The sequence below is a fragment of the Aplidium turbinatum genome, chromosome 16, assembly GCF_918807975.1.
Source record: "Aplidium turbinatum chromosome 16, kaAplTurb1.1, whole genome shotgun sequence".
Classification (NCBI taxonomy): Eukaryota; Metazoa; Chordata; class Ascidiacea; order Aplousobranchia; family Polyclinidae; genus Aplidium; species Aplidium turbinatum.
Genome location: NC_137487.1, coordinates 20,321,383 through 20,344,719, shown reverse-complemented (window position 1 = coordinate 20,344,719; position 23,337 = coordinate 20,321,383). Strand labels below are relative to the sequence as shown.

General features: G+C 38.0%; 1 protein-coding gene across 1 annotated transcript; it reads left to right on the top strand.

Annotated features, from left to right (window-relative positions):
• The first annotated feature begins 2,825 nt into the window (after positions 1-2,825).
• On the top strand, positions 2,826-16,126 carry LOC145785308 (uncharacterized). The gene is made up of 6 exons (XM_082596975.1): positions 2,826-2,892; positions 4,111-4,177; positions 8,178-8,306; positions 10,931-11,030; positions 13,396-13,462; positions 15,213-16,126. Exons 1-6 carry the CDS (start codon positions 2,826-2,828, stop codon positions 16,067-16,069), a joined length of 1,287 nt encoding a protein of 428 aa, XP_082453101.1. The 3' UTR covers positions 16,070-16,126.
• The last annotated feature ends 7,211 nt before the right edge of the window (positions 16,127-23,337 follow it).

Here is a 23,337-nt window from a genome sequence, read left to right as displayed (position 1 = left end):
CAATTATTTTAGATTTTTTTTTTTTTTCAAAAACAATTTTTTATGTGTTAAAATCGCTTTATATATAAAAGTAACGCGTGGCGGAATGTGACGTAATTTCACCAAAATTGTGCAACAAATTGTTTCAAATTTATATTCGATCTGTTTTTGATGTTTGATCTGCAAAAAAATGTTTGATTTTATGTACTTTTATCTTTTCGTAATTTAATGTTACAACAACAAAACATGACCATTCCACTTAGATCTTGGCCATCTTTAAGTTCCAGTTCTCATCCATCGCACTATTGTATATTCAGTGCAGCCAAACGGTGGACATTCATTTATGAATTTTATTTCTTTAATATGTGAAAAGTTCTGTTGCTATTTGCAGAGGTGGGCATCCGCTACTTTGATGGTAGCGCAATATTGATACCGCTACTATGACCAAAAGTAGCGCGCGCTCCTGCTACTTGGACTATTCCTATTCCCAACTTTGGCCAAAGCTTGTAATACTTTATTAGATTCATTTGAATTACTGCACATCATAAAAAGTAAAAGTCATACATAATTCCCGCTCGCACCACGTTTGTCATCCGCATTTCAATTTTTTATTTGCACAAGGGCGTGCTAGTGGCTGTTTCCGTAATAGTAGTACTCATGGCCGTGTGGCATCATCTCGTCCCCCTTCCGAAATTCACAAGTGGGCTCCTATGTGATTGCGCTAACAGAAGACAAGAAAGTGTTTAGGGTCGTAAACTCTTTCAATGTGGGGAAAAGTTTAATCAACAGAAATAATCTACCTAGGCTAAGCAGCTGCTTTCAATTCTTGCAACAAAGTTAGCCTAGCCCTAGATTAGAGGCCCTAGACATGATGTGTTAACCAGTTGAAATTCGGAAATGCAACAGAAGCAATTAACCTCGTTCAGTGGCTTAGCCAAGGGGAGGTTTTGGGGGTTACAACCCCCCCCTTTGGCACGCGTGTGACGTCACGATAGTGAGAATGATGCTTTCAGTCTAAAAAAATTGCCTAATTTTTTACAAAACTGCATTAAAAGAGCGAGTTTTGCCAATACCAAACATCTCAGCCAGGAATTAGCAACAAGAAAACACAGAGACTTAGCTTTATTTCCGAAAAATGCCGAAGAAAACATGATCTTATCCTTTTGCTATGCCACCGGACAGCATCATTTTACAGGAATATTCATACCCACATTTTTGTTGAAAATGCTCTCTGAATGCACCAAATTTAAAGTAATTTTTCAAAATTTTTTGGGGGAGGCCCCCAGACCCCCGCCGCTGGGTTGTCAAAACCCCCCCTTTCAAAATTCCTGGCTACGCTACTGGCCTCGTTAATTACATGCAAAGAAAGAGCTTAGGCTTATACCATTGAACTGGCAGTCGTGGCGTTAATTGTTAGTGCCTGGGGCTCGCAGGCGAGAGCTTGAGGGTTCAACTCCTCGTATAAATCGCTTGCGGTTGTAACAGGTAAAACTTTGTTTTTGTAGTGTAGGCCTAACAAACTGAATATCGAAGAATGAAAATTAATGACAAATTAAATGTTTAAACAACTTTTATTCCATGTCTAACACTGGATTTTGGTCTTATGACGTTAATAGTAAGATTGTTCATGACTTCTTAACATTATGGACGTATGATCACGCCACAGGCTAAGCACAATTTGACTGATTTTTTATCTTCGATTTGTTTTGGAAATGCTCTCAGAGCGCATCAAATTGGAAGTGTGTTTCAAAGATTATAAAAAAATTTCGGACACCTAGTTTCGGAATAAAACAAAATTTGTCAATCACCTCGACGAAACTTGCCTCGTCAATTCCTTTGTTAATGGAAAATTTTTGTCAGTTTATCAGCTTGTAATAAAGTTTAGCATTTGTATGACAAAAGAAAGCGTTTCAAAGCAAAGAGAGGGTTTCAAAACACTCTCAATGCTATTTCTTTACCAAAAGCATCAAAAAAATTTACATCAAACTCTCAAACTTTTACATTTATTTGGTTTATTTAATTCTTCTTGGATCATAACTTGTAATTTTCAAACAACAAACCCAGTTTTCTTTCAAGCCTGTAACTCGTTATTGGATGGTTTGTGTGCGTTGTTCTTAAGGTAATTGTGCTCTGAGCGTCTTTCCTTTCTTTACCAATGTTTGTCCTAATTGTCAACAGTAGAAGTTCCTTCTGTGCTGGGTTAGACTTTATAACTGTTTCGTCAGGCAGGGATGGGCAAACTTGTTGCTCCAATCCTTTTATAACTTTTTAATGTAGATCATACATTCAGCGATTGTGAAATGAATGTACAGAATATAGCTATAAAAGGTGCAATGTTAGTTTTTATCAACATAAGGCATGAGGGGTGACAGTTCTACCCGTAGGAACATTAATTTGTCAGTCACAATCAAGATTACCAAAGTTAAGAAACTAGCATTTTGAGTATCAATCCAAATATCAAACTAACCACTTTGTACATCGATTCAACGCCTGCGGTCGTTGAATAATTTTGTTTTTATATAAGATTTGTCAACCACCAAACAAGTTGCTAGGAGGCTACAGGAGCATTGAATGAAGCTACCAGGACATGACTTGTCAACATCTGTGGCTTGATTCATTTCTTTTGTATCCCTTATTATAATAAAACCAATGAAAATACAAAACTCTCTGCCACTAGGCCAGTGTTGATTGTCTGAATAATGAGATTAGAAATTGTTGATTGTGACATTTCTATAAAAATTAATCAATCTGTTCTTCAGGAAAAATTAAAGTTAATTTTAATATTTTATATTCTTTCCTTTGTAACGAATTGTTCCAGATTTGTTGCTGTGCTAGAATAAGATACAATGGCATCCAGTGTTACTGAAGAATTCCAATGTGCAATATGCATTGAACCTCTGAAGAGGCCCATTCGTATGCTTACGTGTGGACATAGCTTTTGCCACAACTGTCTAGCTAGACTCTGTCAGAGCAATCAGGATAAAAGTTAAAAAGGAGATATTCTATAAATTAGCATATTTCGCTTTCATCGCAATATACAAGAGCTTTATTGTACTTTTTTACTTTTAAAATCATCATAAATCTTCCAGCGACTTGTCACAAGTAGCCTTTTGGTTCCCAACCTGTTTCTATACATTCCTCTCTTTACTTTTGTTGAACCCTTTCATTCGTCCCTTACTATATGAAAGCGTTGCGTATCAGTGTCGAGAGACAGCACAGTTGTATCTTTGACACTTAACAGTAAGTTAACCCTTGCAAGGCGTCGTAGCAAGGGTCTCACCACTAAGTTAAAACACGTATACCGAATACGTATACAAACTATAGTATGCCGAAACACGTATTCGTTCTTGATGAAGAATTCTTCCTCTGTTAAGAACTATTGTTATAAATATGCAGAATATTTAAAACACAAAACTTGCAATTTCATTTCCACAATTGCAGATGTCCAACGTGTAGAAGTCCCATTGCGTTGCCTGGCAACGGAGTGGAGGGAATTTCTAGAAACATCACTTTGGAAAACGTCATCGAAAGTTTTGGAAAGGTAAAGTTTGTATGAATCAATCAGTCATTTATTTTTGTTCAGATGCAAAACAAAACGTACATGAAAGAGAAAACGAAAACATACAGTAATCTATAAATTTCCACAAAACAATTCAATTAATTTTCATTAAATTTTTTATTCAAGTTCTATTCGATAATTTTATAAATATTGCTTTTAGTTTGAATTTTAAATGCGTCTTCATCAGCGATATTGGTTAATTGCATCAGATTTTAGCAGAAACGTAAAAAATTTCGTTCTTGTGATTTGGTTTTCGTGACATTTCAAGGCACTTCTGATCTCAGTAGAGCTACTACTGCTGACGTCACTGTTACTTCTTGCAACAGTAGTTTCGCTCCAACCATGTTCAACTTCAATAATCAATCAGTCATTTAGTTTTGTTGGGATGCAAAAACAAAGTGTCCATAAAAGAGAAAACAAACAAAAACATGTAGTATGCAGTCGTTTGTTGCATATTTTGAAACGGAGAAAATTTTGTAATAACTGAATGAAAACGAATCTACTATTCAAATAATGTCTTGTATTTATTTTTTGAAGCTTTCAGAGTAAAATACATTATTGTTTATGTTTAGATGAAAGTCACTTCACAAACTGTTCAAAAAGAAGTTTTAAATCGTTCAAAAATTTCACAATTACAAGGTAAGCAACACGAACGCTTTGTTATGAACGTTGTATAGTTGTAGAATGAACTCTGCTTTCACTTCAGTTCCCACTTCAGGTAATAAATACTTCCAGATAGCACAAATATATTATTGTATATTTACTGTCCATTGTGTATAATCAGAACAGGCTGTGCATAGCAGTACTTTTTAAACACAACTCTGTCAACAACAACAAGGAAGTTTTCAAAGGATACTATGGGCTTGGTCTTTTATTGAAACCGACAAAATGGCTGTCATCAAAGCGCACGACTTTTGAAATACAAAAATTAAAAACAAAGAAAAATGACACAGTGTTTGTCTTAAAAAAATAAGATGCTGGGATGAATGCAAAATACTTTAACATTCCAAGATAGACCTAAAAACATTGGCATTTTTTCGGTTTGCGCTTGCGGCAAGGCTTGAGACTGAAGAAGATTCAAGCAAGAGACAAAGATGAAACGGTCTATGGCGGAACATAACATGCTTGTCGCAAAAAACTAAAGAATAACTAACAGTCACTATTATTTGACGAAATAAGGAAGTTGTAGGGGATTGCGGCAGATTGTGGCCACAGGCCACATTATCACGTAAGAACTGAAACTGTCTGCTGGCCACTCAAAATCTCGTCGTGGTCCGGCCCGCGGGCCGTATTTTGCCCGTCCCTGCTTTAAAAGAAGACTAATTTTACATTAAATACGAAATGCTAGAAGCAAAAACTAATCTTACATTAAATACGAAATGCTAGAGAACATACAGTATAACACAAACATATTGCCTAAACATTTGGAAACAACTTTAACTTGCTCACATACCTTGCTGAATTATAACTGTTTGTGGTTGAAAAAGTAACTTTTCTGCTCCAATCAAATGATATATTTCTGTTATTTGTTAACTTTGTTACATTAAAGTTATATTCATCATTATCAGAGACACGTGTCTATCGCTAAGTTCTTGCTACACTCGACTGCCGAGAAACACATGGTTTTGGGAAAAGTTTTGATGGCTAGTGTGGAGGCTACACCGGTATGGTTAGCGAAACACAATGCTGGCTGTCTAGTTCTATCAAGTAGTCAGGTAGTACTGACGCCAGGGAGATCGCTCCGTCTCAACTATATAATCCTGCTTGTAATCCTCATCAGTCGCTATCTCCACTTGCAGCAGAGTGGCGATAAATGCTAACTCACTCTTGTGTCGCCAAATTGAAACCTGTCCATGCCTGAATGTTGTCTTGCCATCGTTAGTCTGCACAATTAGTGCTCAGCAATTTAGTAATCACTGAGCAGTAATCAGTTCAGGCTGGCAAGATAGCGTATGGTGTCACTGCAGTGAAGTCAGTAACTAGTGTCCAACAAATTGCGGTCTGGAAGGTTTGACATAATATCAGTGCTTCAATAAAATCATAAGTCTGGTGCAATTCCCCGTTACCAATATGTCATAGCCTACGTAGCATGTTTCACGGCAGCTACATTCTTCACTAACTGCGCATACGCACTGTACTAGTACATCTGCTATCGACGTGCTGTTGCTACTCGACGCTCAAATCTTCTTTAAGAATCTGAACCAGGTTTAACACAGCACAGTCGGTGAAACTTATACAAGTTCAGGGTTGTAATTTAATGTTATTGATGTTTATGTTCATAATGCTTACGTCACTCTGTCAAGTTGTCCACAACCTAGCCTAGTATTACGTCATAAATAACTATTTGCTTCAGATATGCATGCAGTTGTATGAAAAGCATATATGCATACATAAGCATAAGTGGTGTAAAAAAACACCGCTGGACGAAGACACTTTACCATAAGTACATCTCAATTTACAAGCGACATGACCCATATTTTATTCACCACAAGGTGGTGCTATCTTTTACTAACTTGTATCATCCGGATTTGAAATCAGGAGCTTGAAGCAGCTTTAAGTCAACTAGAGTTTAAAATTACTAATCGCCATTTATTACAATAGTTCGAAATACCGGCACTTGCGTACAGAGGTGTGCATTTGCGCGCTACTTTCGTCGTAAAAGTAGCCATAGCACCGCTACATTTTTGTTGGTGTAGCTGCTGCAGCAGCGGCGCTACCTTTTTTCAAATGTAGCTGTAGCGGATGGTAGCTACATTTATTTCAGTCGCACTCCCACTACCCGCTACATTTTAATTTTAAATGAAAAAAATGACTCGTGTTTTGAAGATTTGTTTTAAAACAATGCGAGACAAAATCATTTGACCATTGCGGGAAGCATCAAGCCACGTTGATACAGACAAGAGCGACACTAACACCAGTCACGACTCCGAGGATGAATTTGGCGTGTTGGTGCCATCGCATGAAACAGCGGTACGAAAGAAAAGTCAAATGTGGAGGCTTTTTTTTCAGACAGAAAGCAAGTCCTTGATCTTTTCCAGTGCCGATTTATTGGAACGTTTGTTCATTAGGTAGCCTATAGCTCTTTGCTTCATTCCTTCCAGTGCTGCGGTGGAGAGACTTTTCTTCATGAAAGAAACGTGCTGAAGCCAAATCGGGCAGGACTCAATGACTCGCATTTTGAAGTGGTCGTGTTTTTGAAAGACGCGTAACAATAAGTTTCATCTAGCGAGAAAGTGTTTTCTATAAAGAGGTAGAAATGGCAGTGTAAAGTGTTTGTGCTGAATTGTCTCCAGGCTGCTTTTGCGCTGCTGTTGTTTGTGTTAAACTGTATAAATATATGCTTAAATATAACATTGTTATCAAACAAAGGAACTGGTACTGACTGCGTCCTATAAGTCCTATTTACTCACATTTCTAAAAACAATTGGCTTCCAAATTCTAGATGTAGCTTAATGGCACCGATGAGAAATCCAACACTATTTATTACCCCATTTCTTAATGTGAATCACGAAGTGGGTGATTGCCTACAAATAAGTAATCAAATGTGATGCTACCTGCCTTGTTCAATGTCATTATGATGTACTTATAATACATAATACTTACATTTATTTCATGATGAGTATGTTTTATTATACAATTCCATTTGATGATACTCACTTGCCTTGACAATTTGTTGACAAAAGATGAAAAACGTCAGTGAAAATTTAAAATGCACAGCCTACACCAAGTACCGTAGTTTTTCTTTCAAGCAGTTTACGTAAATAAAATATTGCAAATACGTCATTCAGTTGCGACAGCATGTCGCTATGGGTGGATATTATGTTTCTGCAAAAATTTTCCTTCCAATAATTGTGACAGTAAAAATTGTAGAGTCGTGTCATTTTAGTCAATGTCATGCTAACGTTAAATATTTAATTATGAGCGTCATTTTCTTTTTCTTCACCAATGTTTGTCCTTGTCAACAGTACAAGTTCCTTCTAGGCTGGATTAGGTTTTATAAAATTTTCATCAGTCAGGGATGGGCAAACTGGTTGCTCTGATCCTTTTATAACTTTTTAAAGAGAGTTCATTCATTCAGCGCTTCAGAAATGAATGTACACAATATAGCTATAGAAGTGGCAATGTTAGTTTATGACAGCATAATGTATGAGGGGTGACAGTTGTAGTGATAAGAACAATATTTGTAGGTCACAATCAAGATCAACAAAGTTAAGAAACTAGCATTTTTAGTATCAACTCAAACATTAAACTAACCACTTTGTACATCGATTCAACGTATGCGGTCGTTGAATAAATTTGTTTTTATAAAATTTGTCAACCACCAAACAAGTTGCTAGGAGGCTACAGCAGCATTGAATGAAGCCACCAGGATATGACTTGTCAACATCTGTGGCTTGATTCATTTTTTTTCTATCTTTTATTATAAGACCAATGAAAATACAAAACTCTCTGTTACTAGAGCAGCGTTATTTGTCTAATTAATGAAATTTGAAGATGTTGATTGTGAATTTTTTATAAAAATTAATCAATCTATTTTACAGAAATAATTAAGTTTATTTTCAATATTTTCTGGCATTTTCTTTGTAAGGAATTATTCCACATTTTTTGCTGCGCTAGAATAAAATACAATGGCTTCCAGAGTTAACGAAGAATTCCAATGTGCAATATGCATTGAACCTCTGAAGAGGCCCATTCGTGTGCTAACCTGTGGACATAGCTTTTGCCACAACTGTCTAACTGGACTCTGTCAAAGCAATCAGGATAAAAGGTAACAAGAAAATATTCTATAAATTGGCATATTTTGCTTTCATCGCAATACACAAGTACTTTATTTTATATTTTTTACTTTTAAAATCATCATCAATCTCCCAGTAGGATAACTTGTGACAAGTGGTTTCCTTTCCACATCAGTGGTTCCGAAACTTTTACTTGAAAAACGTAACCAACGCATAGTTAAGAACCCGTTGAAGTGTCAGGTTGCAAAAAAAGACCAAAATATTTTACTTTAAGTTGGATGCAAAGTTGTCTTCTGACAATGTCTCGATCGACCAATTTAAACTCATCTCTCGAGGCAGATCTGATTTTCAAACTAAGATCATGGAAGCCTTAAGAATCAAACGTAACAATCCATCTCTCAACCGGCAGTTATTCACCTGTGGCTCATCGTTCCTTTTGTGTGTGTTCTAATTGTTTTGTCCAATGCCTGTAGTCTACACCTCACGTGATCTGTTTCCCACCGCATAATTTACTCGCAATCATTCTCGTATTATTTGTTCAGTTTGTGCTTTCAGTCCAGAGTGTCGTTACAGTTACAGTGCATAGTCAAATTTATCTTACGATTTTTCATTTTATGTATTGCATATTTAATTCCTGATGAGGACACACGTACGTGTCGAAAACGTTTGAGTTTATTTTATTTTAATTATGTTATATTTTGTGTGAAATAAAGTATGCTAAACCCGCTAAAGTTACTATGTTTTATTTCTCTAAAGTTGTCTTCCTTCTGCAAACTTAAAGCCGCAAATGAAATACAATACGACAATGTAAGCTAAGTTCAAAAGTTTGCCAAGTTGTGCCATGCAAAGTGGTGATGATGATGGCGTATGAGCGATCTTTCCAGGCTAGATTGGAGGGCAGGAAATCTTCAGCCACTCAGCAGTCTCGTCGTCCAGGACCCTCAGACCATGCGCACCGTGTGGAGGCCGGTGGGTTAGGCAGTAGTGGATGACATGATCTGCGGTCTGTTCCGTGGCACCACACTCGCATTCTGATGAAGGAGCCAGGCCCCACTTGTGCATGTCCGAACGAAAACGGCCGACGCCAGTTCGCAGGCGGTTTAGCCTGACCCACGCAAGCCTTGCGAGGAACATCCCTGGTGGACGGGGATCGGCGTCGGGTATGAAGTCACGGAGCGTGGAGGTGTGATTTTGCCACTCCGTGTTCCACATGTGGTTCATCCAGTGTGCCGCACTTAAACCAAGTTCTTCTGCGTTCTTAAGGAGTTGTTGTGCGGCAGGCACAAAGGGGCGTCTTGATTTCAGTCGCTGCTTTATAGGTGGTGGTCGCTTGAATGTTGCATGGAGAAGATGGTCCGGGTCCAAAGCGCGGCAAGCGAGAGAAATCGTGGCTCCTTTACGGCGTAGCTCAGCGGGTTGGATGCCTGTTAGGATGGGTAGGCAGTCCGTTGGAGTGGGACGCAGGCATCCAGTCACAATACGCAGTGCGTCGTTGATGGCGGTATCAATCTGGTGAGTGTGAGAACTACAACACCAGACCGGCGCGCAGTACTCAGCGGTGGAATGAACAAGGGCTAGGGTAGCTGTACGAAGAGTTTTAGCACCAGCTCCCCAGCCGGAACCCGCCAATCGCCTCAAAAGTGCGACGCGTGTAGATAGTTTTTTGCGCAGTGAATTCAAGTGCCGGCGGTACGTGAGTGACCTGTCCAGGGTTATGCCGAGGTATGTAGGTTCGGCACAGTAGGGCAGGCGTTCCCCATCAATCTTGATGTTTATCTCACGCTGTGCCTCCCGGTTGTTAAGGTGGAAGGCCGCCGACACTGTCATTGACTTGCTGAGCTGTAGCTTCCATTTCTGGAGGTATGCTGATAGTGTTTGCATGTCTTGGCTGAGGTTCCTCTCCACTGACTGCCAGTTTCCTGCTGAGTGCAGGAGTGCCAGGTCGTCTGCGTAAGCATATTTCCTGGAGATGGTGGGGGGCAAGTCGTGGGTGTGTATATTGAACAGGAGAGGAGCCAAGACTGAGCCCTGTGGGACGCCGTTTTTAAGCCGGCGTAGTCTGCTTCGACGACCGCTACCGGTTGTGAGGGTAAAACTGTGGTTTTGCACAAGTTCCATCATCATATGGACCATGTGTCTGTCAGGGAGCAGACGGAGTAACTTGCAGGTAAGGCCGCTATGCCATACGGTATCATAGGCAGCCGTGAGATCAACAAACACGGCGCCAGCCTTCTTCTTAGCCGAGAAGCTGTCCTCAATGTCTTGGGTCATAAGTGTGACCTGATCTACGGTTGATCGTCCGTGTCGGAAACCAGCTTGTTCACGGGGGAGCTGCGGATCTATTATTGGTTCGACACGGGCGTAGATGAGTCTCTCGAGGATCTTGAAGGGGATGCAGAGCAGTGAGATTGGACGGTAACTCTTCGGGTCCCCTGGGGGCTTCTTCGGCTTAGGAACTGCAACCACAAGGGCTCTTCTCCAGATTCTGGGAATTTTCAGGTGGCGCAAACAGCAGGAAAGGAAGTCTTTTAACCAATGCCAATGCAAAGTGGTGCAATTGATCAACAAAGCTAACTCTATGTGAAAATAAAGCGTCGTTTTGTCATATCCGATAGATTAAAACACAAAGCTTACAATTTCACTGCAATCATTTCAGATGTCCAACGTGTAGAAATCCTATTACTTTGCCTGGCAACGGAGTAGATGGAATATCTCGAAATTTCACTTTGGAAAACGTCATTGAAAGATTGGGAAAGGTGAGGTTTGCATAAAGATTTTACATAAGAAGTTTTCTTTTGGTTTTGGGCTGACAGTTTGCACGTGAAAAGTTGTAGAACAACGAGCACGAAGATCTAATACGCTTTGCAATTGTAAGACGTAAGACAAACTCCTGTATCGTATGTGAAGTAAAAACCAAATATAATGAAATGTGTTAACTTCGACTTCACAAATCTGTGTTCAAATAATAATTGCATTTAATTTTAAATGTCACCATACTCGTTATCTACAGTTTTGAAGGTTCACTTTTGGTTCGAGATCTGAGTAACCCATAGAGTTTAAAAATCAATAAAAATTCTAGGATATATCTCGCACGTTACTTGACCAAGCACTTCCAATTGAAATCCAATACATTTTTGCTTTACTTGCTTTCGACAAATCGCGTTATTTTCCTGCTCTTGATGTCAACAGTATTGGCGCCGACTTGACCGAAAGTCAAAAGTTGATGATTGATATAGTCAATCATTGTAAGTGTAATGTAAGCTGAAAACCATGTAGCCTACTTCGCTAATGGTGGTTGGCAAAAAGTCTCAGTTTTCAACGTCGTTTGGTTAATTTAACAGAAACATAACAAGAACTTTTATAACTTTGACTGCACAACTCATGTTCAAGTAGAAGCGGATCCAATAAGTAATTTTATGGTGTGGGGGGAATTCAACAAAACACAAAAATGTGTGAGTGTTTAACAACATCAATTTACCTTATTTTCTGCGAATAAAGTTGATTTTTTTACATTTTATGGTGGGTGTAGCGGACGTGGCGTGTTACATATTGAAACGCTCACTCATACACAGCAGTCGTCACGACTACAACATCCTTGGGAACAATGGCGGCTAGGAGTGACCAGGACACAGCAGTCGTCCGTGCTACACGTACTGATTTATTCTAAATCCAAGTGTGGAGGCGAAGATATAACACAGCAAGCATGATGTCAAGTAGAACCAAAACCAGAGGATTGAAGAGAAAACACCAGAACTAAAAATTAGTAGCACCGTAACCAAAAATTAACGAACCCAACAACGCTCTATACTGTCATATACATTACTGAGGTGAGAGTCACATGTCTTGGTTGCAGCTACAAAGGAATTCTAGTTTTGATTAAAAATGCACTGCTTGGAGCGTTGCAATCACCATACACAAATGCACAATGTAACAAAACCGCAAAACTACGTTTGTATAAGGTAATTGCCAGGATCCGAATAGGCATTCTTGGATATCCAGTGCGTTGAATTCCATTGCGAGACGCGAGGACTGCTCTGTAAGCCTTCGGGTTACACAAATCACATAGATTCCAGAATCCTGAAGCGAAGCAAGAGTGAGTGACGCCAGAGAAAGCTCTCAAGAGGTACAGTGAGCGATTGCTCCAACTCCCTTCCCCACCTCCCTGGATCCGCCAATGTGTTCAAGAAACACTTCTACGATTATTTTCAAATATACAAAAAAAAAATCGTCACCACTGGCATAGACAAGGGAGACCAGCAGAGGCGGGAGAAAAGCGCCATTTTTTGGTAGCGATTGCATGGCTACATTTTTGTCGGTGTAGCGGCTGCAGTAGCGATGCTACTGTTTTCCAATGTAACGAAGAGACGCTATGCTTATTTCAGTCGCATTTCTGCTACCCGCTACTAATTTAAAGTGTACAAAAAAGAACTACAACCTCTGGAGACCAGGGAAATTTTTGAAATTGGGCCAGGGATTTGTTAGACTCAGAATCTTTTGAAAGGTTCTAGATCTAAGTTTTTCCATTGATGTCAACTTTTCTAGAAAAAAGTTTCTAACTGTTTGGAAATTTTTGGTTCTTGTATGCATGTATAGCTCTTTCCACACAATCATCCATTTTTCCCTGTATTAACTTTTTTTAAAGGTGGCTTGGATATTTCCCTGATATCCAACTTAATTTTTTCTCACACATATTTTTTTTTAAAATCAAAATATAGTTATTACTATCTGAATTCTTAACAGCCTGTTTCACCTCAAACGGATCATCCGTTTTCCGTTGATGATCCGTTTGAGGTGAAACAGGCTGTTAAGAATTCAGATAGTAATAACTATATTTTGATTTAATTCGCTCTGCTTTGCTTTTTTGCTTAGCATTGAGCACTTTTTGTAGTATTAATAGTTTTCATTGTTTTAGTTTTTTTAGATATTCGTTTTATATAAATTTAATTAAACAAAATGGATTCTCCCTAACTACCAGCGCAATCTTGGCAACCCATTTTTAAAGTTGTTGACTAAGAAACTTCTGCAATATTTGAATGAAAACGAATCCACTACACTCCACTACACAAATAAGGTTTGGTATTTTGTTTTGCAGCTTGCTTAAGGTGCGTCGTTTATTTTCAGGTGGAAGTCACTTCACAAGCTGTTGATAAAAAAGTTTTAACTCCTTCAGAAATCAAACAATTACGAGGTAAGCAACACCAACACTTGTTATGGAATGCTGCGTGAATGGAATACAAGAACACTTTATTGTGAACACTGTAGTTGTAGAAATTACTCTGCTCTCACTTCAGTACCCACTCCAGGTGATGAAAAGTTCCAGATAACACAAACGTATTACAATGTAAGCATTGTAGCCTATATACTCAACACATGTTCTGCATAGCAAATACTTCTTAAACTGAAGTTTGTCGACTGAAAGCATTTCAAAAAAATTTGGTTTTGCATTAATTTACGTGACGCCAATGGAAAGCTAAAATATTTTTATTGATTTCAAAGCCAAAGGCCATGAAAACTCTCCGATTTATTAGTGATATTGTACGCAGTTATGCTTGCTGCATTGTGAGACAAGATATGGAATGTGTATTAACTTGATGAATGTTGTATTGTGTTATTTTGTTGCGCGGATAGATGATTTTTGCTTGGAAACTAAATTGATGATTAGTAGATAAGAATTGGTGTCTGAATTACATTTTGATGCCAACAAACATCGTGTACTCAATACCTTACCACAAAGGTTTGATGAAAATCATTTTGGTTATATGTAATAAAAAGTCATTTGTCATAAAAGAGTCGATACTATAAAAGGAACAAAATTTAAAATTATTCTAAAAAGTGTGGATAATGTAAAATTAATAAGCTTCAGTGGCAAAACTGTTTCCTTTTGCATTAATTTGCGCATAAAACATTAAGGAATCTGATTGGACATTTTTTAGACTACAATGAATTGCAAGTTATCCTACTCAAATCGAGCTAAAACAGCGCGACATCAATAGGCTACTTTTCCTTTTGCCTTTTTATGTAAATAGTCATTTTCTATCATCGCTATTGTGAACGAAATATCGGTGAGGCATAATTGGCATAATAAGGTGAGCAATAATTTTGCAAGTTAAATGAGAGCGGCAGTCATGCGAATTATCAAAAGACTCCTTAATGTTAAGTCGTCAAAAATAAGCAAGCTCGCACATCACATCAATTTAGTTTGAAATTCGCTGTGTTATATACTATAGTATCAATAAAGATAAATTGTTAACGTGTGTTTTTTACTTCAGTGCGTCATAAGATTATAAAACTTTGATCATTGTCTCACAGAGCAACTAAGTTTGAGAATCACTATTGCACATTAAACATTGCAAAAAGTTATTGGTACCAGACACACGATGGCGTACGAGATTCGAATTAACCTAACTTTCACAACCTGCAGCCGCTAATCAAACCGGAACCTTCTGGCAGAACATGCATGAGTTCAGGATAATTGTGGATTGAATGAACACAATATTGAGATATAACGATACCAGGATTTGATTGATTAAATCTTTGTCCTCGGACTGGGAAAGCTTAATCCTGGCAGTTTCACATGCTTATAGGGGCTGTGAACCACTAACGCAGGCCCAGTCACCAAAATTGACAGAGTGAAGTTTCCAATTGTTGAAGTCTTGTTGCCGGGGAATTATTCCATCCATTAGGTGCCGCTGAATGGAAAGCATCCTTAGAATGCGTTGCTCAAGCGCATACCCCGAGAGTTGAACCAGCTCCGCTTGGTTCTTCGTTCACGAAGTCACGCGCTAACCAACTGATCTATCGGGGAGGACGGATTAACATTTCATAATTCAACTTAATACATTTGAAATGTAATTCAAACTTTGCTTTTATTCAAGTGCAAAAACCGAATCTTTGATAGTTGTTATGATTCCATTTTTTCATTTTATAATTTTTGACAGATTCAGCAGCGACCTTTCGTCAACAAAACAACTTTCAAAAAGCGGTGGAAACCCTTCAAATATTCATCGACCATGTCGAAGGATGGGACAAGTTACAACCAAGCATCGACCAAGCGGAATGCTTGTTGAGTTTAAAAAACATTTCAGGAGTAGAAATTGTTTGTGTTTCGATTGCATCCATCGTTGATGCAAATCAATCATCACGCTTGATCGATCAATTACGTGACGTTTGTGATGAGAACATTATGAAATTAATTTTTAACTTGGCTAACGTAGAAGAATGCGATTGCGCAATCTCATTGGCTCGTTGTAGATTTCAATTTGTTAAAAATCATTACGACGGTGAAAGCAGGTTAGATAAGCTTGAAAACATTGGTTGGTTGATAGCACAAATATGTTTAGCATTATCAAAACAAAACAAACAAGAACAAATGAAAGAACAATATTCATTTATCAGGGAAAGTGTTGATTGTATGCAAAGTATAAATAACGTTGATCTAAAAGTTAAATGCAAACAAATTACTTGTTTTTTATGTCACTTTGGTTTCTGCTGCATCGAAGCAGCTGATTATTACAAATCAATCGCAATAAACGAATCCGCAATTACGTTAATGAAAACAGTATTCTATGTTGAAGCAAATCGATATCAGATATTTGGATATTGCCACAATAATATGGGATCTGCGCTTGAAAAAACCAACCAATTGTTTGAAGCAAAAGCCGCTTACATAAAAGCCATTGAAATCTACAACACAGCCAGTGATTGGTCGAGCGACGAAGATAAAACGTCAAGTATTTCTAATTCTGCGACAGGTTTGGAGTTTGTTGAAAACAAAATTTTGGACAATCAACTTTGATTATTTTTGGGATTATTAAAAGGTTTGTTTAAAATGATTCTCAATAAAAGTTTTCGTTTCAAAACCGGTTGGTTAAAAAAAAGGTTTAAAGGGCACTTTGAAAGCCTTCATAAAAGAATTCTTAGTCGATGTTGATTCTTGAAAACATCTAGTAGCAGAACGACCAACATGACGCAGTCTTATTTCTGAAGACGCAGTATCAGCCAAGAGCAGCGTACGATATGTGCTGTCAAAAACGGGAACAGCGTAAGGCCACAGCGTTAAACAAGAACTCTGGCCAATCATTCTTCCGGTGTGCGTATTAAAATCTGCAGGTCGCTGCAGCAGATAGACTGTTTTAAACGGTAGACACCTAATTTGAACATAGGGCAAATTTCTCTATGAACCAGCTGAATGCAGCATTATGAGCCTTCTTGCACTTAGCCAGAGAGCTAATTATTGCTTTAAACTGTGCTTGATAGTTATAGAGGAAGAAGAAGAAGGGCAGGACTGGGCGTCAAACCCAGACCATCCAAATGACTATTCCTTAGCCCCAACCCTCTCGGCCACTCTGGCTACGGCAAAACGATGATTTAATTTACTTTGTAAAGTGCATAGGTCGCATGACTGCAATAGTGCAATAGGCTGATTTACATCTTGCCTTCTGATTGGTTAATAAACCTCATCTGCTGCAGCAACCTCCAGATTACAAATAGGCTACGCTTCCCCTGTCCATCCTGCAGTAGAAGCTTCACCTCACAGATAGGCCTAATCAGTCATCTCCTCACTCACGCACGCCAATCACATACCAAAGCTTGACTCAAATTCGTTGTCTATCTTCGAAAATAAATGAAAACATCATGTCAATTGGTCTACAACCTAGTCTCGTATTTCATTTTATTTCAGGCGTGACATTTTATTACGAAATACAAGGCTAGGTTGTGATGATGGAGAGGGATAGCCATCATCACAACCTAGTTTCGTTTCGTAATAAAATGTCACGCCTGCTTTATTGACCACAAGTGGTGTCTGTGTTGTTGCTAAACAATCTCTAGTCGGTTTAATTATTGTCGTTTGGTTGTGGTCGCGATCATCTCTGCCATCTTCTCCCAGACCTTGAGCGCCAATCGTGGTTCATTTGCGATCGTCTCAGGAGCCGTCAACTGGCCGCGTGTCCACGAATGGACAACTGGGCATTTCAGCGGGACATGCTCGACAGTCTCTTCTCCATTTGCAGTTTCGACATAGGTCTGTTATGTACACTCGCATACTTGTAAAGGCTTTCAATCACTGATGCAGGCCCGGTCACCAAGATTGACAGAATGAAGTTTTCGATTGTTGAAGTGTTGTTGCCAGGGAATTATTCCATCCATTAGATGCCGCTGAATGGAGAGCAATCCTTAACGTGCGTTGCTCAAGCGCACACCCCGAGAGTCGCACCAGCGCCGCTTGATCTTAAAGCTTCTTCGTTCCAGAAGTAACGCTCTAACCAAATGAGCTATCGGAGCGGACTTTACCTGACATAGCCATGGAATATGATGAGTTTCATGAAGAGGTAGAAAGCTCTGCATGTGACAGCGGTGGAAATGTGTCTGAAAGTAGTTCAGCTATTCCATAGACATTCAAACAGGAAGAGCTCTCCCGTGATTTGTCATAACCTAATATCCGCCATTTTCAAGTTTTCGAGATAAACGACTTTTTGTGTTTATAGCTGTAAAATTAACAAGGTAAAACACTCGAAGTTGACTTTTGGAAGGCTGGAGCGGACAACCAAACAAAATTTTTAAGAATGAAATTTGAGCCAGGTTTTTGTTTGTTTATTAAAATATGGCTTATATTTGGTTTTGCCAGATAACTAGTTATAAAAAAAGTATTAGGTTTGTATGATAAAACCTAATATATACTCTCGATGTTGACTTTAACCGCCTTATTGGCATATTTAATGTTGTGTTTTTGTATGATAAAGCCTCATGTAAGCTAAATGTTGACTTTGACCACACTATGTTGGCTTTGTAAGCCTAAATCAAACCTAAAGTGCCGGTAAGCGTCTGGATTTCTCCCAGAACTGTGTATCATTTCATCACTGTAATCTCTAGATGACTTTGCTGATATCACAAAAGCCTGCTAGGTTAAAGGCTATCGCTGACGCAAAATTAGTTGCTGGTAGCCTACTTAATAACCATGCCTTCATTTAAGGCAGAGGTGATGAACCTGCGGGCCGCATGCGGCCCGTCAAAGAGTTTTGTGAGGCCCGCAAAACAATTTGACAATCGCTCATGCATTAAAGACAAAAGACATCTCAAACCTGTTTTGTGCATTCACTGGTACACCTTTCCTTTGCTATTTTCTTGCCCTAAGCACTAACTTTCAAGGTTTAAAGTTAGAAAATAGGACAGCTATAAGGCAAAGTTGTTTAACCCTATTTCCTGTGACGTATTTTGGCCAGTTGACTTGCGGACGGGGGGGTCGTTTCGACACTAGCACTTTGAGCTCGTGTAACTCAAAAACTACCCAAGATAGAACAATCAAATTTTCACATGATGCAGATAATTCATCTGACAACACAGCATCAAAAATCTTTTGCAATTTGTTCAACAGCACAGCTTGAAAAATCAAATAATTTGATCGCTGGTCATATTTTTTTATTTGATTTGAGAAACCGCTTCTTAATTACTTTATAATTGAGTGTGACGGGCGGATTCTTTTGTTTTGGACTTTAATCTTTTACGCGTAGACGTCGTCCACGCTTCAATGAAATCGTAATTGACGTCCGACTTGCGTTTGCTTGTTGTTTTGCCGGAGGCATCTCATAAAAATCTTTCGCTTTGTCTCAACATTTGCAGAGAGACAAAATCACCGCAAAAAACTGTTTCAAGTTCTTTTTGAGCCACATGTTATAGTCTACATATTTTCAAACGTACTGTCATCACTTGATATTAGAACTAAATCAAGCAATGAACTTTAGTAAACATTTTATTTGGCGTCAATTGTGTTTAGTTCAGTTTTCTTTTCACACTCACACTGTCTAATTTGATTATACATGATCAAGAAACACGTTGTATTTTGCAGCACATCCCAGGGAGCTATTCATTCGTTTTTAACATTGTTTCAACATCTAGAGACGTTGAATCGATTTATAAAATGACTGATTTGCTGTCTGGCAAGCGGTTGAATACAGAAAAGTAAGGTAGCCTGATGGTGTCACATGGTATTTGAACAACAACCTATCCAAAGGTAGCCACTTGCTTCGATAGGAGCTCGTTCCAACTTAGGCTCGTTCCAACTTCATGCACTCCAAAACAAAAAGCGATAAACTATGTCACGATGCATTGCAAAAGTGATATGTTTCCATACGTACCAACAATGATCACTTTGAATGAAAAAATGTTGCAAACAATTTTGATAAAGTGTAGTGATAATAATCGCTTAGTCAAATCGTATTGGTAGGTTATAGAAGAGGTCGTTTGACGTTTGTACATTGCCAAATGGAACTCCAGTTCTGTGTGACAAACTCAAAGTCGTGGGATAACGATACGAAAAATGAATACATTTAGCAAGATATCAAATCTTGCAAAAAAATCTTTTTTAGGCTGATTGCTATTGTCGTACAAAAAAAAAACAATCACTAAAGTTTTGACTTTTTCCTTCGGTAAAATTGAAGGTTATTGATATTTTAAAAATACACGTTTATGTCTAAACGATTGGCATGGCTTTTTTCATTGTCAGCTAGATTTGCAGGATAATGTTTTCTACATTTTTTTCTAATTTGTTGGACATGCATTTTGTGGCAAGCTATTTCTTACGCATTAGAAGATTTCTTTCTCTTCAAATTTTGAAATAGCACTTTAGATGCAGTTTGCGGTTGACGGCCTTACTGCAAAAGCCATCTCCATCTTTTGTGATTGATACACACTCAAAAACAAAAGGCGCGTAAACTACTGCTGGCCGATAGACCACGTCACAATACATCATAATGATGTTTTTCCGAACCAAAGACCCAGAAAACCAATTTTGTTGTATATTAGTTCAGACGTCTGCAGACGTTGAACCAATGACAAAAAGTGACTTGCTGATGTGAAACAAAGTGATTGCTGTTCCCAATGTGCAAACATTTTGATAAAAAGTAATCAAGTTTTTGCCACAGCTTTCTGGTCCACTTAGGCTACTCTGGTCAATCGACTCATGTTAAAAATTACTTATCGACATTACTGGGTAGCCTCACACTGAAGTTGTTTTGTGTAAAGTTTTGCTTGTGAAAAAGTCGAAGTAAAAACACAAAAATGAAGTAAGTTATATTTACAAAGTATTATATTCTTGAATGAACCATAGTTTTAAAAAAAAATAGTTTGAACAAGTTTTATCTGATAGAAACTATAATTGATATCATCGCGTAGGATCAAATAGCTGTGAAAATCACTTAGAGCAGCAATCCTTTGTAGTGATTTTCATTTCTCCTGCAAACCAAGGTGAACCTCAATATACAAATTTTTATGCCAAACGATAAAATTCGTTTTTCCTTTTTTTCTAATTAGTTTTATGAGACAAGGAAAACGATCCGTATAAAAAATGATTCAATTCAACATATTTCCCTTATTTTGTCAGATATGCATTTTGTGTAACAATGCTTTAGAAACATTGTTGAGAACGGTATAGCGTTTGAGATGCAGTCAAAGAATGCAACTTCGCGGTTGATGGCGTTATTACAAAACCCAATCTTTTGGCACGGAAATGTATTCGAAAACAAAAGGCCACAAAAGCAGCTGACTGATAGATTACGTTGCAATACGTTACAAAAACGAGGCATTGATTTCAGATTTTTTCAACCCAACCAACAACTTTACTCCAAATGACATACATGTCCAAATTTATTGAAAAGAAGATATAGGCTTACACCGTTTTGTGAAAATAAGCTTTTGAAAGCCAACATTTGAATAAAAAGTTTGAATTTATTGAGTTGGTCCTAATAGTGTTTCTGCTGAGATGTATCAAACTTTTGAATTTTCGTAGAGAAAAAATAATTTTGTAATCTCTCAAGCAACTGCAAAATTACCATTTAGGTAAAAATTCAGTGCTTATGCAATATGTGCAATGTTTGTCAAAGCACAATAATTTAGTTGCGCGTGTTTTTCCACAAAAGCAGAGCAATTTAGATAGCCGATGTCAAGTTCTTTTCAGTATTCTTCAATCTCTCGGTTTTATAATACATTTTAGCAACATCCATGTGAATATAAGTGTACCGGTACTGCAGAAGTTTATTGGGGGGTCAAGAACTCACTCCTTGTTATTTTCCGACAAGAAATCAACAAGAAACTTACAACATCAGTCGGTTTGTTTTATGAGATAAACTGAGTTTTGTCAAGAATTTTCGTATTGCTTCTTGTTATAAGTTAGAAACAAAATGTATTCGCCATAGAAAACTATGTAAAATGACATCTTTTTCAACATGGTTTATCGTATGCTCTCTGATAATTTCAAAGAAACTCAGATGTAATTAAAAGATTAATCAAAGCAACTCAAAACTCTAGTTTGCAAACAAAAGGCGGAATCATTACGGTTGAATGCGTTCCAACAAAACCAAGTCATGAGATAGCTGCGTCGCAGTTCCACGCACGGCGGCACTCAGTAATCCTATTAATCCGTATAATTTGAAAACAAAAGGGCTAGCTAGTAGCAGGCTAAAATACCAGAGTATGTTATGAAAATCATGTCATATCTCTAAATCTATAGACAATAGCAACGTCATTTAAATCGAAATAAATTCTTGAATAATTTTTAGGAAAAGTCAAAAAATTTCAAAGGTGTGGATTGCGTAGTTCTTTAGTAATATTGCTTTGAAAAGTACCAAATCCCACCCGACCCCCCCGTCACAGGACAAACGGTTAAACACTATTCACCAATTTCACCTTGTATTTTTGGTCGATTCCAATCTATGACGTCGTAGAATTTTGACAAGCGCTAAGTTGTGTGGCCCGATTACTCATGTGTAATTGACAAAGTGGCCCGCGACCGCAAAAAGGTTCGTCACCCCATGATTTAAGGCTACCGTACTACATTGCCTCATTGGCTGCACAGCATCTGGGACAGTTGATTAAAAATGACTAAACTCACTGAGTAGCGTACTCCCGGGCCTCTGCTTTAAAATCTTAATAATCGTATGCAAGCTAAGTTATTTAGCGTACCGTAAAGTCAACTAAGCCATCAGTACACCAGTAGGCTACGAAAAATCAAACTGATCGGCGAGACGTAAATGATACGGCATTTAATGAAAAGAAAAGCTAGTGTGTTCGGATGGACATTTTTATGCTAGCCTACATAATTAAGCTTACTTAGTGCTTGACAACATTTTCGTCCAATCTATTTTATCAAACGCTTTTGAATCCGCTTCATGCAACTCAAGAGATGTAAGATGTTGTGAAATAGCCTGCTGCAATTGCTTCTGAAATTATGGCTGTCACGTGACGATATCCTGTTACGTGATTGGAGTAGATGAATATGTTAGGTTTCAGAAAATTATTCTTGCACAGATTAGAATATGTTAGGTTTTACCCACCAATTATCTCGAAAACCATACTACATTAGGGCACAAATTTTTGTCAGGAGATGCATGAAGTCTTTAAACGTAGAAAAATGCAAAAAAGTCATTTTCGACAAAATGGCGCATATTAGGTCTACCAAAACCACGGGAGAGCTGAGTGATCTCATCAGGGATCTCAACCTATCCAAATAAGCAACATAAATTTTAGCAACCCAACTCAAAGACAAAAATTGTTTGGAACCGGAGCTTCCATAATATTTTACTGTGCGAGAGAAAAAGAATTGCTTCCATATTTGTGTCGGCAAGATGAATTTATCTACTGCAAAGACATCGCAGGGCTTCTTTTGTAACCGAGAGTACCACAATATAGAGCTCAAGAGTGGCGCTTGATCAATGATGATAGACAGTTCGAAAAGAAGTATAAAGTGTGTATTGTTACATAAAGGTAACAGATATGCATCTCTCCCAATTGGCCATTCAACAAAACTAAATGAATAGTACAATAACATTAAAACGATATCACAGAAACTGGATTACGACTCTCACCAATGATTAATTTGTATAGACTTGAAAATGGTAATTTTTTGCTTGGCCAGCAAAACGGCTGTACAAAATAGGGGAGGGTGGGGCTAGTTTGAACACTTTTTACGTTATTTAGTCTCACAGTCATGCTTGTTTATGAAATAAACTTGTTTTAGCTTTGCTGCATAGCTATAACATTTGTAGATACCTCGCAAAAAAAAATTGAAAACTT